Source organism: Balaenoptera musculus, chromosome 14 (assembly GCF_009873245.2).
Source record: "Balaenoptera musculus isolate JJ_BM4_2016_0621 chromosome 14, mBalMus1.pri.v3, whole genome shotgun sequence".
Lineage (NCBI taxonomy): Eukaryota > Metazoa > Chordata > Mammalia > Artiodactyla > Balaenopteridae > Balaenoptera > Balaenoptera musculus.
This window is the reverse complement of record NC_045798.1, coordinates 52,121,474-52,140,057: the sequence shown is the minus strand read 5'-3', so window position 1 is coordinate 52,140,057 and position 18,584 is coordinate 52,121,474. Positions and strand designations below refer to the sequence as shown.

The following is an 18,584-nucleotide window of genomic DNA, read 5'->3' as shown; positions in this document are numbered from 1 at the left end:
GATGCGGGGAAAGGGGGCCCCTCATGAAGGCAACGGCCTTTGTGGTGATAGGGCTGAAGTCTCCGAGTTCTGCCTCACCCGGAACTAAGTTCACTCACGCTGAGATGGCTTTCAGCAATACTTATGGTATCAGGCGCTTTCTACAGCCGCTGGTCTGGCCACAGTCTTGGCTGCGCAGTGCCCCTACCCCACTTCCCTCCCACGTCTGTGGCTACGTTCACATCCAGTGCTCCTCAATAATCTCTTTGGTTCCTAGGTAAGCACTGAACAGAAAGCAATCAGTTGGAATGCAAAAGCAGACTGCTTCTTATGAGTCACGTTGTTGGGGAGGACGGGGAGAGGATGGAATCTGGCCTGGGCAGAAAGAAATGAAACAGTTCTCTCCATTGCCTTCTGAGCTCAGAGTTCTCAGCATTATTGCAAGTCCTGGGCGGGACAGAACTGCCTTCCGCCTTTCCAGATGAAGTCTAGCTCTTTAGTGCTTACTGGGATGTCACAACAATACTAGACACACACAATGCTAACAACCCAGGCTTCCGTGCACAGGGACAAGCCATGGCACCAGTGTCCCGGGGGTAAAAAGAGAGGGGAAGATGGGTCTGGTCTACACATTACAGCAGGCCTGGTGAGGTGGCCAGTGGAGGACAAGGAGCCAGTTGGGTGATGGTAGCAAAGTGATAAGGGGGCAGGTGTGGTTTCTGTGCACAAGCTCGTGGGTGACTTCCCTGGCAGCTCCTAAACGCTTGCAGGCAGCTTCATATTCCTACCATGTTTGGGACCCTTGGACAGCAGTGTGAAGGGAAGGAGGGTGCTGAGAACCCGTCATAGGTGCCCCGCTTAACCCTCACAACCATCCCGGGAGGCTGGCACGACCGCCCTCATCGGTTGTATGACTGTGCAAATTCCCAAGCACGGAACTGGATTCCATCTGAACTTGGCAGCAAAGGCAATGAACTACTGTAACCTCCTGCCAGTAAGGTGCTTGGCACTTTCCAAAGCACCCTTCCTAGAACCCTCTACTTTGCTCTTAACGCAGGAAAGACAAATTCTCAGATTCCTCTTGTTTACTGATCCTCCCTCCTCTTGAACTTCCACACTGGGGCAAAAGGGTGCCTGGCATACAGACAGACACAGTGGAGGACACACAGCCAGACTCCTTTTTCAAAGTGCTAGCTTCCAATTTGGAAGGAGATTTGTCCGAAAATACAACAACCAGAGAGCCATTCAGGGCAGTGAGACCCTTCCAAGCTCTTCCTGCACCACCTCTCTAACCCCAAGGCTTCTACCTAAGCTTCTTTCCACATCAGAGTCCTGGCTACCAGCCTGACCCTGCTCTAGAGCAGGGGGCTGCTTCCACCCCCTTGGGCTTGGCTACGAGGCCCGTACACCCTTGTTTAGGACCTGCCTCCAGGTGATTTGGAGTCTGTTCTGATAGCACCTGCTCTGATTCGGGCCTCATTTCTCTCCCCAGTCCACCGACTCTAATTATGCCTCCCAGCCCACCACCGTCAAACCCTTTCACAGGCCCTTTCCTCTGTCCATTCAGCTCTGCCTCCAAGACCTTCCCAATGCACAGCCAGGCCGTAAATGCCTTCCTCACTTCCCCATCTTCCTTTTCTAGTGAAAAGGGCTTGACACCCACCATAGGTTTAAAGTCAGCCCCAGTGAATCCTAGAGCCGCTGTCAGCTCCATCCCCTTCTGGTCACTCTACTCCCGAAGCCTGGAGTGGGCGCTGATGGGGGTGGCACTTCTCCCCAGAGGCACAAACCCTCACGCTGGCCCTCTAAAATGCAGTGACTCTCCACCTGGGTTTAGGGAAGAGATTTTGATTCTCTCTTGGACTTATTCTATTTATCTTCCTGTCATGTGTCCTGTACACATGGGTGGCTGCCCTTAGCTGTCTTTAGAGGAGGAATCAGTCCAGTTTTAATGAGCTCGAAGAATAATTAGGGGCTGAACAAATAGTAAGGATGTTGAGAAGAAAAAAATTTGATTGAGAAACTTTGGTCCTTTCCACTAACATCTTATTTTACTGTATTCTAAGAGCATCCGTTTTAAAGTCTCTGGCCCATTCTGTTGTCCCTATAAAAGAATATAAAATTGTTAAGTAGGGAAGAACTATGTAAATAACATGCAGCGAAATTTTTCTTAATGAGATTAGTGGGAAAATTCCTGGACATTTTCAAATACCACTTTGGAAAATTAGAGACAACTAAACTAAGCTGAGTGCTGATCAGTTCCAGGGCTCAATCTAATATTTTGTGAGGCATATCTCCCATTTTCCCTAAAACAGATCCAATATTTTTTTTCAGATTCATTCATTCTCCTTCTCCACGGAATCCTACTTAACAGATAGCATGGCAACACCCCTCAATATTCTGTAAAATAAGATTTTAGTTATATCGAATCAACGTGAATATGTCACATGGCCTTCAAGAGGAACGTTGAAGCCTCATAAGAGATGGGGTGAGAGTGAGAGCATGAAGTCAAGTCAGAGTTCAGTGTTCCTTTCCTAGCAGCCCCTAGAATCAGACTTCTGGCCCTTCCCATTGAGAAACTGTTCTTGTAAGGGTGACCAACCTTATGTTCCTAAGACACTGTTAGATTATTTGTAGGTCACATCGAAGTGATTGCATTTTTAAAGAAATACAGCCCTGAGCCCAAAACTCCACGGTCACATCACAGGTGGGGCCCAGACTCCCCTTGAAGAGAAACTCAACAGGAGAGGGGGCATTCAGCCTCTCTCAGCAGGAAAGAGGAAAAGGCCAACTATGAGTCCCTAATCCCTGCCCTGCTCTGTGATAGTCCAGGGTAATGGCTACACGCAGACAGCCAGCTGGGCAGAGACCCTCTTCCGAAGTTGGGTCCCACAGAAAAGAACACAAGGGGCCCTTTTCTTCCCCAGGCCCGTCCTGCAGAATCACAGTGGGAAGGAGATCTCAGATGCCCGTCAGCTTCAGGGTTTTCTAGGGAAGACCAACATCCGGGAGGCCTAAGAGAACAAGTAGCCCCGGGACAAAGGACTTGCCCCAGTATGAAGAAAAGAGAAACCAAAATAAGAAGAAAACCAAGAGCTTGGAGAATGCTCTCCTCGGCCATCTCCACCAGCCGATTCGAGAGCCGTGGCTAGAATCTGGGGAAGCATATGAGGTGCGTTGTGTTGACATTTCACAGGCTAGAAATCAACTGGACAATTCGAAACATTTTACTTAATGAGACCCCGATGGCACCAGCTGGGAAAACAACAGAAGGGGCAGAGCCTGGGAACCTGTGAATCCATTATGGTGCCCTCGGTTGAGTCCCAACTGGCTGCATATTTCAGGCTTTAAGCAGGACATTTGGCGGATGTAGGCCTAGCCACCAGCATCAAACATGAAAGCAGATGTTTAAGTATCTCAGAGGATTCTTGAGGGGCTTGCAGGTCATAAATTTCTAGGTTATGAGCTGGATTCTGTTTGGTTTCCTACAATAGCTGGACTATTCTTGTCTTTAGCCAAATGAGGTATAGCCCAAATATGCTGGTTATTCATTTATCCACTTGCCACATGGCCACCATTAAACAATCAAATCAAACGCAGCATTGTTTCAGGGTGAGGCCCCAGCCTGACACTTCACATCGATTTTGCAAATTGGTTTTTTCTCATTCCTTTAACTTCTTATGAAAAGCTAGAGTTTACATCCCTTTATAACAGAAATCAAAGTAACTTCCCCCATCTTAAATTTCTGTGGATGGTGCCATTACTAATTAATTAAACCTGCTACAGATAAACATTTACATACATGCAGTGCTGTATTTGTTGTAGTAACTGCATCACAGGACAAAATGTGTTGGGCTAAATAAAAAGAATATAGGGCTGTTTTGCATAAGATTGGAATGGAAACGACACCACAGGAAATTATTTTATGTCAACCACAAAAGCAGGCAAAATATCTCTCTGGCCAGATTGAAGAGGAAAACTAATTATGACTGTGTTATTGTTCCCAGTGACATTATGTGTCTCTCTAAGAATCTGGTTCTCTCTAGACCGGAGGGCAGGGCCAACACTCTTTGCCAACACAGACATGTAACCTATAGGAGAAGTACATACCCTGGGCCAGGCCCCTCTCAGGCAATCTCCTTTTCTGAGGTCCCTGACCCAACCCTGCCCACCTTCTAGAGGGCACTCCCTGACCTGGCATCCTTTCTCAACTCCTCTCCCATGGTCTGATTCCCCACATGCTTTTCCCAGCTCCTCCCAGTGGAGACTCTTGCACTAAGGTTGCCCGCTGCAGGAAGCCCAGGAGTTAACTGGTGCAAAATTTCTGCCATTTGGTTACTGGTTCATTGAAGTAAATAAGAGGAGGGCAATAAAGGGCAAGTACTGAAGATAATCTACTTAAGACACCTCAAAAAGCCTCTCATAAGTTTCATTTAAAAAACTATTTAAGAAAGAGACTTCTGTTCATGAAAAAGAGCAAGAGAAAAACAGGCAAATGGTATGGACAAGCCATACACAAAAGAAGAGATGCAAATCACAAGAGGCTAGACCTTCCTAGCACACTAGCAGGGAAAAGTAAGTTAAAACCATAAGGAATACTATTTCACACGCTTCAGACAGGCAAAAAGGCAAGTGCTGGCCTGGCCTGGAGCATGCAGTGTGGAGAGAGTGTGCGTCAGCCTCACCCCTTTGGAGATGAGTTTGCCCCCCAGGATGTGCACACCCGGAGACCCTGCAATTCCAGTCCTGGCCTCATACCCTATTGACCCCCTCCACGTTATCGTGCATGGGGTCCCCTGGGGATCTTGTTAAATGCAGATTCTGAATCAGTTGCCCTGGAGAGGTCCCCATGAATATGCATTTCTAACCAGCCTCCAAGAGGTGCCCATACTGTCTGAGGAACAACTTTAAATAGCAAGTCCCTAGCCAAGTTCTTACATGGGCGTACCAAGAGAATGGCAAAGAATTCACAGCAGCACCAGGAAATAGTGAAATGTTGGAAAAAAATAAAGGTAAAGGTCTTAGATATTGATGTTGGAGCCCACAAACATATTCCTGAAGATGTAAAAAGCCAGTGCCCCTGAATGATAGTTTTCCATTTAAAAAACAGAGGGAATGTGGCAAGGGGCACACAGAGTGGAGCAAGAGTCCTTCTCCTAAGGCCACTAAACACCCGAGGGGCCTGGGCAGGGCCCAACCGCAGAGGCTCTCAGGTGGTCAGCTTGGGTACAGCCCAGACACCTGGAATTTTTAAAGCTCTGCAGAAAGTTCTAATGTGCAGCCATGGTTGAGAGCCACAGTTCAAGAAGTTACTCAAAGTGTGTACCAGCAGGATGGACCTCACCTAGGAGTGTGGTGAAAACAGACTCTCAGCCACCCATCTCACTGAATGAGAATCACATCCCCCAGCCCCCAAGTTCCGTGGTTTGAGAAGCTCTGCTTCTCCCTGGTGGAGGTGTCAAGTGATACTTTCTTTTCTGGGGAAAAATTCCTGTCAGAATCTAAAGCCAATGATATAAAAGGAGCAGGGTCCGAGAGTCTGCAGCAATTTGGTTTAGTGTTCTTTACCCTGGAAACAAGCATGTCAACGGGTCAAACAGAACCGAGGGGTCTGAAGTATGCAGCCCAAAACTCAGTCACCTCTTGTATGAATCTCAAAGGTGGCACCGCGTGGGGGGCTCTGAGTTTGAGTTCTTACTGAACTCCTGCCTCCCCACAGTCACTCTCCCTCCTTTCACTTTCGGGAGCCAGGAAATGAGGAGGCAGCCAGACTTCCTTTTTACAGAACATCATAAATCCCTGTCCTAGGGATTGACCTTGAGTGACCAGCACCAGGCCAAAGCTTGGGGGCTGAGCTCTCTTCTGAAACATACTAGGGCCACGGCCATGAAGGCAGATGTCAAAGGTTCAGAGAGCCCTGCTTCTCTACAGTGAGCCATCCCTGTGAGAGTCAGCATGGTGCCCACAGAGGCAACTCCACACCTGTCATTCAGCGGGTAGGGGCAAGTAACAGGCTGAGACTACGGGGGCAAATAAGTCGCTTTGATTTAGTTGAATCCTCTGTTTGGTAGGGAAAAAAAAACAACTGGTCAACCTAGGCTAACATGAACTATTTTAAGCATCCTAAGGACCAAAAATCGTTTGCCACCCCTGGTTTCACCTTCAGCATGTTCATGGGCAGCAGTGAACCCCTGGGGGAATAGTCTCCAGCCCTGAAAGTAGCCCCTGATGCTGGGTGAGGGGTAATAATATGGCCTCAGCAAAGCATCCAGGGCAGTACTTGGCAACGGGCCCCACTGTGCCCACCCCTGCACACCAGAGTCATCTAAGGGCCTTTCACACCTTCCTGGGGACAAAGCGTGAATTGGGGGAGGCCTGATCAGAAATAGCAAATACACTGGACAGGTGACTGCAGCACCCCTCCTCCCCAGCGGCCAATGCTGACTGTCCAGCACGAAATCTTTCATCGATGGGCACAGGTGGGCCCTCCGGGAACCACTGACAATTCACCGGAGCCCACCTCTGAGTCCCTGCCCTTCCTGGGTCATACAGAACCAGAGGGCTGGTCCCGCAGGCAGAGTCCCACATCCTAACTCCAAGGCACTTACGAGACTTCCGGTTGGCCCGGGAGCGCTTCCTCTCCCGCGGCACCACTCGCTGACTGGGCACTTGGGTGGCCGACTTGACAATGCGGTCCATGATCTCATCAGCAGCATCATCAGTGACATTAGGCGAGTCATCCATTCCCATAGTCCACGAACTAGCGGGTCCTGAAGAATTAAACAACCAGACAGCACGAGGTACTCAGAGAGAAGGAAAACACAGCACTGCTCCTGCAGCAGCAAAGCTCGTCAGCAACAGAGCACAGCAGAGGCCAGAGCCAGGGTTGAGCCTCCTGATGGATCTAAGGGTGTTCCCCCATCCCCACTGCAGGGGCACCACAGTGACCTGTGACCATCACTCTCCAGACTCTGACCTCCCATGAATCCATACCTGGGGCCCTTATGTCATACTACCCTGTCACGCAGCTGTGTTGTCATCTCTCACTGTCCTGGATGTGCCTCCACCTGCCAGGTTCTGTGGTCGTGGAAGGGCAGACTTCCCACGCCGTGTGCCACTATGTACATCACAGATACCCAGTAGAGTGCTTCCAGAAATGTCCAGAGCCATTTGTTAAGTCAGCTCCCCATCTGTGGTTGTATGTGCCTAGCGAATGTCAATTAGCCCTAACTTCTCATTCAGTTAAATAAAAATCAATGGATTTTGTAACATATAGCTTATCTTTGGATTAACTAGCCTTTAAAAATCGTAACAGGATTGCCCTCTTCTACCAGGAAAAGGGAGTTAACACAACATTTTCTTTGGTACATTCATCTGCTCCCTGACCAGAAAAAAATATGTTTATAAATAGCTTTACGTAAAGACAGTCCAAGTCTGGTATAAAAGCATCTGCCCCTAGACCAGCAAGAAGAAAATACCACAAAAACATGGGTTCCCAAGTCATATTAAACACTCAGAAATGAATGCTATTTTAATTCATCAAAAACTGTGCCTTTGTGACTGATCAACTTCCCTGTGCAATCTCTTCTCTAAGATGGGAAATATGCTTCTGTAAGAAAAAAGATGTACAGTGTGCTCAAAATTGTGAATTTCCTCTACCTTCTCTTTGTAATAGACATACACTTTAAAAGCCTGCAGGCGAGTGTTCTCAGACTTTTATGTTTATGGAACACAGGTACCCTGAACTTGACCAAGGTCCAGCTAAAGCTGAAGAACAGTCAGCTTTTCTCAAACCACAGGTGAAAAAAATGTTAGTAAATATATATCTTAAATTTTGAATTCTATATTTCTATACTAATTTTTCAAAACTTTCAGTGTTCGGCTATTGATAGAAATAGTTGGGAATAGTTGATTACGGTTCAGTAGACTGCACATTTTATAGACATGTGTTTGTGGTTGAAAGTTCACTGCAAATATGTAATATGCTATAATTTAGTCATAATTTCTGCTAGTAAAGTTCACATGACTGAATTAAATAAACACTTTGCAAAAGGAGTACCAGGATTCCAGTGTTGGACCACTTGCACTATTTGAGACCTGTGGCCATAGGACAACAATGTTTTCTGACGACAACGTTTTTGTTGTGGTCATTTATAAAAATCGTTTTGCTTTAGGAGTGGGAGCATACCTACAACACTGGGATATACAAAGTCAGGACATTTTACTTTTTCTGCTTATGCCCAAGAGAATTTGATTTACTTGCTTCCATCAGAAGACTAACTTTTTCAGCATCATAAAACCCTTTAAAAATATGTTCTTCTCAGAAACAAATATTTGAAATTGCTGAATTTTTCTGCATCCTCAGGCTGGTCCAGGTGTTCAAGTTGGAGGCAAGAGGCCTCATAGCGGCACAGCTCTCAGACCTCAGACTGGGGCTCTGAAGAGCCTCTGAACCATGGCCCTATTCATAGCAGAGCCATCAATACAGCAATTGCTTTTTGCCCAGCAATTTCCTGTTTTCCCTTTTACCTACTGATTTATAATTCTGTGCCTCATTTTGAAATGCCAAGCTACCCTTCCCAAAACACACAAAGCTCAATCGTCTTTGCTCATAATATAATATAATTTGCTCCTGATGAGCCAGAAATGAAGGCATCATCTGATCTTTCCATGAGAATTACCTATACTTTCATCTTATACATTCCTGGGAATCTGCTTTCACTGTGATGTGTCAGGAGATGCTTACAAGGAACATCTCGCCATCTGTCCAGGATTGTCAGATTCAGTTTTGTGACACCATCATTTTCTCATGACCTCATTTTGGTTCTGCTTTCTTATCCCCTCTCCCCTTGGTTACTGTCGTTACTGCCTGATTACCATTTATGCCCATTCTTCTTGGCCGTGTATATGTTTCTCTTTCTGGAACCTCTGCACTCACATATAGCCACAGGAGAACACTGCCCATACCTTACAGACTCCAAGGGGCCATTTGGCTCCCCATGGTCTCCCAAGTGTTAGCCAGGCATTTATATATACTGAGATGTCTATATAATTATTATATATAATATATATAAATATATATAGATAGAGATATGGTGGAGGGGATAAAGCATTATAGACCATGATAGGAGTACACCACTTTATTTGAACTTCATTTTTGAAAATATGTAAACTGTAGTTTGAAAGAAAACACTGTAACTAATTTTTTCCCTTAAAAATCTAACTTAAAGAAATAGTCTAAAAGGAAAATAATTATATCCAAATAGATATTATATTAATGTAATAAACGCTTACCTTTGTTTCTGAAAGAATTTCCCTGAGTATAGACTTCTAGGTTAGAAAGTTCTCTTTTTGGCAATTTAAAGATGCCATTCCACTTTCTTCTGACTTCCATAGCTTCTGTCAACAGTAAGTCATCATTCTTACTGTTGCTCCTTAGAAAGTACATTCTTTTCTCTCTGGCTGTTTTAAAGATTTTATTTATATCTTTGGTTTTTGGCAGTTTGCCCATGGTATGCCTAGATGTGGTTTTCTTTGCATTTACTCTCCTTGGATTTGTTATGGGTTTTAAACATGTGGGTTGATATCTATCATGAGCCTTTGGGAAATTCTCAGCCATTGTTTCTTTAATTTTTCTTCTTACCCATCTTTTCTTTCTGGTACTCCAGTCACAGACACATTAGACCATTTGACTGTGTCCCACATATCTTTTACATTTTGTTCCATTCTTTCTATTTTTTCTCACCATGCTTCAGTTTGTACATTTTCTATTAACCCGTGTTGTTTGAATTCACTAATCTCTTTTGCTGGGACCAGTCTGCTGTTAAACCCATGATAACAGTTAATCATTTCAGATCTTTCTTTTTTTCAGTTCTAGAATTTCCATTTGATTCTTTTTTATAAATTTCAAACTTTTTATCAATTTGTCTCTATTTTCCTTTATTTTTGTTAACACTTATAAATGGTTAAATTTGACTGCAAATTTCAACATCTGGATCACCTGTGGATCTGCTGCTCTACTTTTCTTCTTGTCAGCCACATTTTCATGTTCTCTTGGCTCATAATTTTGACTACGCACTGGACTTTGTGTAGAAAAGAATGCAGAGACTGAAGTCGGTGTCATTTTTCCCCAGTCTTTACCCTTTCCTGTTAAGCAGACACAGTGAAGGACTGAGCAGGGTTGGGGCCAGATAGCAGTTTTTATTGAGTATCAGTCCACCTCTGTCTTTAAATATTCTGTCTTTAACTATCTGTATGCATTTGTTGAAGGCGCTTACTCTAGCTTGTCTTTGTTTCCTCAGAACTTCAAGACTGTAGGAGATTTCCTGCAGCCTTTCTGGCCCAGCTTCCCCCTCCCCATGCTGCCCCAGCACTTAGCAAATGTCTCACGGAGAAAACTGTCTGCATTTGAAGCTCCTCTAGCTCCAAACTCTTATGCCAGCTCACGTGACCACTAGAAGTCCTGCTGGCTTCTCTTTACTATTAAAGTCACTCTGCACATGGCAAGTCCAGTTCTCAGCCTGTGCCCAGACTTGGCAAATGCTCTTAGAAAAGTGCTCTCAGCTCACCTAGAATTCTAGTTTGTCTAGTCTTCTTCCCTTTCACAGTTCCCTGATGGATTTTGAGAGAAAGCTTTTGTTATTTTATTAAAGTTTCTGGTTATGGCAGCAGGAGTGGTGGCTTGTTCCTTCCTACGACATGCCACCTGGAAGCAGAAGTCTCTGCATGTGCAGAGAAACTGAACAGCTTTCCTTTCTAATCCTTTTCATCAATTAGTGAAAAGGAACGCATATTGTACAAACCCAGCAATATCTTTTTCTCTTTGTACTTTCCAGTCAGGAAGGATTTTCTATTTTCTCTTTTAAAATTAGCACAGTGTGTTACGTTCCATTAGAGATACTGGACTCCATCTCCCAAGGTGGCTTTCACTGCACTACCCTTGCATCCACCAAGGTACAGTGGCTCAAGACTCCTGATGGCTGGGGTCACTGTGGCGCAGGTGCTAATGCTGCCCTTGATCTCCTGGTGTCCACGGTTAGCCTAGCAGACAAAGCCTGCAAGAGCTGCTGGGGCACAGACAGACTCATGCATGGGATGTCCTAGGCCTTTTGGAAGACCAGTGATTCCCATCCCTGCACCCCCCAACACTGCAAAGCTGCTTTATTTTATTTTTATCTTTGTTTTACACTTTGTCTAGACTGACAGTCACTACTGCTCAGCATTTAATGCTATAATTTTCTTCACCTTCTGACCTTCCCCACTTTCTTCTCTCCTCTTATATTCTGTCTTATTTACACACTCTTTCTCTCCTGTCACTTCTTGGTTTTTCTGAGAAATGGAGGCTTTTTATAGACAGCACTGGCCAAGAAGAGGGCACCTTTCTTTCCACATAGAAAACCAGACAATCAGAATGTCCCACACAATGTGCTCAGGACTGTGGTTTGTCACAGCTGCGTCTGTCTTCTGTTGGTCACCAAAAGGCTGCCTTTGCATTGCCAAATCGTAATTTCTTTTCTTTCCCTAATTCCACATCCAAAACTACCTAAAAGTCAGAGGGTTTGGAAAGACCAAATCCCAGAGAACCTAATCTGTGATTCTTTGATGTAATAATAATACCTGCATGTATTTGGGGTATAGTTTGGGAATCAAGACTGTCGTAGGAGGGATGACTTTTCTACTTATCATCTGTGTCTCAGTCAGGATAACACTGGGGAAGGGTGGGTGGAGGCGGCCCTTCTTCCGGCATAGTCTAAGCTGTATATCACAAAGTAAAAGCCCTGTTAAAGGTCCAACGTTAAGAAGAGGAGAAGGAACTAGATTCAGTGACACTGTACTCACGTGAAATACGAAAAACATTTGGTCATTTATAAAATAGCCTGAAGTGCAGCTTCACTTGGGAATCCCACGTAAACCTTACGGATCTAGAACTCAGCCTGGAAGCCCCTTCAACCCTCTTCCTCTAGAGCAGCCTGTGGCCCTTGGTTCACAAGAAGCTACAAGAAACCATATGCACCACGTGACCCCCTTCCTGCCAAAGAAAACCTGGAACTGCCTTTGTTTTTTCTTTTATGTTAAAGTTGTTATTCCTATCATCATTTTTAAATACTTAACATAGTTGACAACAGCAAAATTAAAATTAAAAAAAAAAAAAAAAAGGGCAGTCAGCAAAGCTAGATAGAAGTCACTGATGGGTCTTCTCAGGAGTTTCTCCAGATCACAGCCCTCTAGATCCTGGCTGCGTTTCTAACATCTTGTGAGCCTGGATGTTTGCTGGAGCCTAGCAAGGGCCTGATGGGCGCTGCACACACTCATTCGTTACTGAGATTCTGTGACGTGTAAGGTAACCCATGATCCAGTTCACCCAGACTGCACAGTTTTACTTATTTTCCCACTGTAATTACTACTTGAACCCCTTTTACACACTAAAGCATTCCAATTTGGGCAATAAATACATGGTTTCTTCCAGCTTGTGTGCTAAGCAAACACCAAGAGGAGAAAGCTGGTCCTCCAGGAGTTCATCCTCTTCAGTTATAAAGTTTGTAAGTTCCTGAGACCTAAACTGGGGTCTCAGGAGCACGTGGCAAGGCAGAGAACGCGGAGGAGGCGGATTCTGGAGGTGAAGAGGGGACAGGCCGAGGAGAGGGGACGGGATGAGCAACGGCAGGGGCTCAGGCGGACACAGGGTGTGCAGAGTAGGGCACTGCCCACATTGTGGGGCTGAGTGAAAGCCAAGGGTGGGAGCCAGGAGGGGACCAGACCCCAGGGAACCTCAAACAACAGCATGAATCGCGTGGCCTGGATCCTGCAGGCAGCGAGGAAACTTAGGAAGGTTCGTGTGGCATCAGACTAGACCAGGGAAATACGGGTAAACATTCTCAGATGCAAAGTGTACCTCAATTCTTAATTAAAACAAAAAATCCCTTCCAGGTTCTGAAACAGACCTGGAAACTCTTATCTGTCTTTACCATCTTGAAGTTTTAGTTTCCTCTCTGCCTCCAAGGATTTCAAAGGCAAAAAGGGATAGCGTTTTAATCCAAGGGTCATCAAGCTTTTTCTGTACCCCGCCTGAGAGTAAAAACATTAGGCTCTATGGTCCCTGTAGTCTCCGTTGCAACCCCTCAACTCTGCTACCGCAGTGCAAAAGCACCTAGACAACACACCCACAGAAGGAAGGGTGGCTGTGTTCCAATAAGACCTTATTTACAGGAATAAATGGCTGGCTCAATTTGGCCTGGGGGCTTTAACCCATGAGGATTCGTTCACAATACTAATTCCTCTTGTGCGAATTAAGTTGTGCTTTTGGGAAGGGTTGCTTGCTTTTGAGATGAAGCTACTGAAGGTGGGTCACAAAGGTGTGAGTGAAGGAAAGTGTGATGATGTCAGACTTGCACGGAGAGCCCTGGGGAGTGGACGGCTCGGAGCGGCCACTTCCCGGGCACAGTAATCTGTACCCTGTGGCGGGGACCCGACACCACGGGGTGGCCACCCTGGAAGAGGGCGTTACCTCGGCTTGCTCGGCTGCGTGTGCGGACGCCCAGCACGGGGGTGGCGTCCTCCAAGGCAGGGGACGAGGTTTTCAGCACGGCCTTCATGTTCTCGTGCTCGGCAGCGTCCTCCGCATAGCTCAGGCCTTGTGGCTGGCTCGGGGGCGCCGGGGAACCGCTGGAGAACTTGCCAGACTGCAAGAGCAAGGGGGGTTAGGGCGTGAGGTGACTAAAGCCAACTCAAGCTTAGAAAACCTTTAAGTGAGGAAAGCCTTCTCTTCTCTGTCTTTTGTTTACACGCATTCTGCAGACAAGTTAGCAACTGGGCAGTCAATGAGGGGTCAATGAACTAATGACAAAGCATCTGCATATCCAGGAAGTTCTCTTATCAGAAAGAGAAGCCTTGGCCCCAGAAGGACCACACCCATCCCTCCAGGTAGTGGGTCTCCCAGCTCTCTGCAGATTCCCTCAGTGGGAGCCGGCAAGGGGCAACAGACCTCAACTCTGGGAAAAGTTCAGAAACCAAATCTGTTTCTAACACCACAGCCTTGATAGGAGCATTGAAATATGCTTATTAATCAAATATAGTGAGATTTATTTTTTAAAACGTAGTGCCAGAAAGCAGTTAGAAGTTTCTCATATATCACTTAAGACGGTAGAAGTTTAAAAGTGGGATTCAGTTACAGAATCATACAATGTTAGGAGTTGGGAAGCATTTTTCCAGAACTAGTCCCACCTCACTTTAAAGAGAAGGAAACTGAGGCCGTCCAAGATTAAGTGACTTGCCAAAGGCCCCAAAAGGCTTTGATTCAGGGCCCAGATCAGAACATGGCACAGAAATTCATGCTGAAACTGAGTTTGGCAACACTCACGACTTCTCCTTGTGTCAAAAATTTAGTTGTTTTCACAAGCATTACACTCACATGATGATGTTCTCTAATTCTAGCTGAACAAAGACAGCATATATGTTTTACAAGAGGTATGCTAGAATATCGGGCCATACGCACACAATGCCAAACACCTGGATGAAAAATAAAAAGTCAGTTAGAATAACAAAGAGTAGCTCCATAGACTTCTGGCTTCCTCTTTTTATCCAGTGTCTCAGCCCTGGTGCTAGAGCCCGGGACACATCCGTGACTTGTACCATCTGCACAGCTCCTTCCTCATCCTTCAGGGCTGAGCAGCCCGGCCTTGGTCTCTGGTTCTGGCATCTGCACCAGGGTCAGGGGGAGGAGCTGCTGCCCATCTCATCCCTCTGTCCATTTGTCCAGCAGTAGGAAGAGATCTGCTGACCCTGCCACTTTTGACAGGGCCTGGAACTCAGGGACAGCTTGGAAAATGCAGTTACCCTCCAGTCAGTCCCTGGCACACACATCATGATGAGAACCCGTGTCAGGGGGTTAGTGATCACATGGAAACCCAGCAGAAAACAGTCATGCAAGGTTTAAAGCACTGAACAGGGCTGACACTTCATGCTGCTTATGTCAGGTTAGATTCTACGGCACGCTTGAGAAGGTCACACGTGGCATTCTTTGTGTTTATACACATCCTACCTCAACTTCATCCTCTTCATCAGTCTACTCGAGAGGAAAGGACAGGACAGGACAGGATGGGAAAGACAGAGGGGATTCTTAGAAGGCACAGAAGTCAGCAAAGATGAGATCATCTGACTGCCACATCAAATTCCAAATAAAGAATTCAGCCACCACAACCAGGGTACACCCTGTTGATTTGGGAGCTGCTGAGCCCTGCCTGCGAAGCCCTCCTGTCTGGACATTCTCTCCGAGAGCCCCAAGACCGGTCCTGACCAAAGTCGGGAGGGACTTGGAGCTCCAGGCCCGTCTCCTGAGGCTGCCTAGGAGGATGATAACCGGCTTACCTGGTCCCCTGACCATTACAGACCTCACTCTGTGCCCTGCCACTCGGCTGGCCCTGCTCCGTGGAACCACCACCTGCCAGCAATCAGGCCCTCAGCAAGTTTACCAGCTTCCCTCTGCCTGTTTCCATCCATCAGCTGTCGTCCCCACGTCTCAGCCCGAGTGCTGGACCTCTCCCTGCCCAGGCTGCTGGGTCTGGGTCCCCGTGAATCCTTCTACAGACAGGCCAGACAGGACAAGTAGGACAACTGCCGGGCAGAACAGGTCCTATTACTCTTTCCTCAGAAACATGAAATTCAGTTCTTTTTAAAATCTTACCTGTCCTTCATGGAGGCTGTCTGAACTGACACGCCATTCTTTTAATTATCACCAGACAAACTGCTTTAAGTAACTAAATACAATATCCCTTTTCCAAAAATAAATTGAGGGTGAAAGTCATGTCAATTTCTTAATTTTAAATCAAACACACCCTCAATTTAACTTGTGTTTCCACCGAGGTTACAAGCCAGGCCAGCAAATCAGGCACAGGTTTTTGAGAACTGACTAAACTTTTGGGAGCCGAAATGACAAAATGCTTCCAGTTCTGCACTGCCTCTAGGCAAATGGCCTTCTGACAAGAGATGATTTTTTTTCTTAACCTTAGAGCTTCTTCTTTTTTTTTTTTTGTATTTTTGAATTTTATTTATTTATTTTTACAGCAGGTTCTTATTAGTTATCCGTTTTATACATATTAGTGTATACATGTCGATCCCAATCTCCCAATTCATCCCACCACCACCACCACCCCCGCCACTGTCCCCCCTTGGAGTCCATACGTTTATTCTCTACATCTGTGTCTCTATTTCGGCCCTGCAAACCAGTTCATCTGTACCATTTTTCAAGGTTCCACATATATGTGATAATATACGATATTTGTTTTTCTCTTTCTGACTTACTTCACTCTGTATGACAGTCTCTATATCCATCCACATCTCTACAAATGACCCAATTTCGTTCCTTTTTATGGCTGAGTAATATTCTATTGTATATATGTACCACATCTTTTTTTTATTTCTTATTTTTTATATTATTATTTTTATTGGAGTATAATTGCTTTACAATGGTGTGTTAGTTTCTGCTTTATAACAAAGTGAATCAGCTATACATATACATATATCCCCATATCTCCTCCATCTTGCATCTCCCTCCCTCCCACCCTCACTATCCCACCCCTCTAGGTGGTCACAAAGCACCGAGCTGATCTCCCTGTGCTATGTGGCTGCTTCCCACTAGCTATCTATTTTACATTTGGTAGTGTATATATGTCCATGCCACTCTCTCACTTTGTCCCAGCTTACCCTTCCCCCTCCCCGTGTCCTCAAGTCCATTCTCCAGTAGGGCTACATCTTGATTCCCATCCTGCCTCTAGGTTCTTCATGACAAATTTTTTTTTTTTTTTAGATTCCATATATATGTGTTAGCATATGGTATTTGTTTTTCTCTTTCTGACTTACTTCACACTGTATGACAGACTCTAGGTCCATCCACCTCACTACAAACACCTCAATATCATTTCTTTTTATGGCTGAGTAATATTCCATTGTATATATGTGCCACATCTTCTTTATCCATTCATCTGTTGATGGACACTTAGGTTGATTCCATGTCCTAGCTATTGTAAATAGAGCTGCAACGAACATTGTGGTACATGACTATTTTTGAATTATGGTATTCTCAGGGTATATGCCCAGTAGTGTGATTGCTGGGTCGTATGGTAGTTCCATTTTTAGTTTTTTAAGGAACCTCCATACTGTTCTCCATAGTGGCTGTATCTATTTACATTCCCACCAACAGTGCAAGAGGTTTCCCTTTTCTCCACACCCTCTCCAGCATTTGTTGTTTGTACATTTTCTGAGATGCCCATTCTAACTGGTGTGAGGTGATACCTCATTGTAGTTTTCATTTGCATTTCTCTAATAGTGATGTTGAACAGGTTTTCATGTGCTTCTTGGCCATCTGTATCTCTTTGGAGAAATGTCTAGTTAGGTCCTCTGCCCATTTTTTGATTGGGTTGGTTTTTTAATATTGAGCTGCATGAGCTGTTTATATGTTTTGGAGATTAATTCTTTGTCCATTGATTCATTTGCAAATATTTTCTCCCATTCTGAGGGTTGTCTTTTTGTCTTCGTTGTAGTTTCCTTTGCTTTGCAAAAGCTTTTACGTTTCATTAGGTCCCATTTGTTTATTTTTGTTTTTATTTTCATTACTCGAGGAGGTGGATCAAAAAACATCTTGCTGTGATTTATGTCAAAGAGTGTTCTGCCTATGTTTTCCTCTAAGAGTTTTATAGTGTCTGGTCTTACATTTAGGTCTCTAATCCATTTTGAGTTTACTTTTGTGTATGGTGTTAGGAAGTGTTCTAATTTCATTCTTTTACATGTAGCTGTCCAGTTTTCCCAGCACCACTTATTGAAGAGACTGTCTTTTCTCCATTGTATATCCTTGCCTTCTTTGTCATAGATTAGTTGACCATAGGTGTGTGGGTTTATCTCTGGGCTTTCTATCCTGTTCCATTGATCTATATTTCTGTTTTTGTGCCAGTACCATATTGTCTTGATTACTGTAGCTTTGTAGTATAGTCTGAAGTCAGGGAGTCTGATTCCTCCAGCTCTGTTTTTTTCCCTCAAGACTGCTTTGGCTCTTCAGGATCTTTTGTGTCTCCATACAAATTGTGAATTTTTTTGTTCTAGTTCTGTGAAAAATGCCAGTGGTAGTTTGATAGGGATTGCATTGAATCTGTAGATTGCTTTGGGTAGTATAATCATTTTCACAATATTGATTCTTCTAATCCAAGAACATGGCATATCTCTCCATCTGTTGGTATCATCTTTAATTTCTTTCATCAGTGTCTTATAGTTTTCTGCATACAGGTCTTTTGTCTCCCTGGGTAGGTTTATTCCAAGGTATTTTATTCTCTTTGTTGCAATGGTAAGTAGGACTGTTTCCTTAATTTATCTTTCTGATTTTTCATCATTAGTGTATAGGAATGGAAGAGATTTCTGTGCATTAATTTCGTATCCTGCAACTTTACCAAATTCATTGATTAGCTCTAGTAGTTTTCTGGTAACATCTTTAGGATTCTCTATGTATAGTATAATGTCATCTGCAAACAGTGACAGTTTTACTTCTTCTTTTCCAATTTGTATTCCATTTATTTCTTTTTCTTCTGTGATTGCCATGGCTAGGACTTCCAAAACTATGTTAA

General features: G+C 44.7%; 1 protein-coding gene across 5 annotated transcripts in view; it reads right to left on the bottom strand.

The window, feature by feature from the left end:
* The window catches only part of FHOD3 (formin homology 2 domain containing 3), a 491,767-nt gene that overhangs the window by 5,468 nt on the left and 467,715 nt on the right, over positions 1 to 18,584 (bottom strand). For 3 of the 5 annotated variants that reach the window (XM_036822949.1, XM_036822950.1, XM_036822947.1), the window contains exons 26-28: positions 15,017 to 15,040; positions 13,484 to 13,658; positions 6,588 to 6,749 (exon numbers count right to left, since the gene is read on the bottom strand). In XM_036822949.1, coding sequence (XP_036678844.1) covers positions 6,588 to 6,749; positions 13,484 to 13,658; positions 15,017 to 15,040 — 361 coding nt within the window. The remainder of the gene's footprint in view (positions 1 to 6,587; positions 6,750 to 13,483; positions 13,659 to 15,016; positions 15,041 to 18,584) is intronic. The other 2 variants (XM_036822951.1, XM_036822948.1) reach the window with 1 other exon arrangement.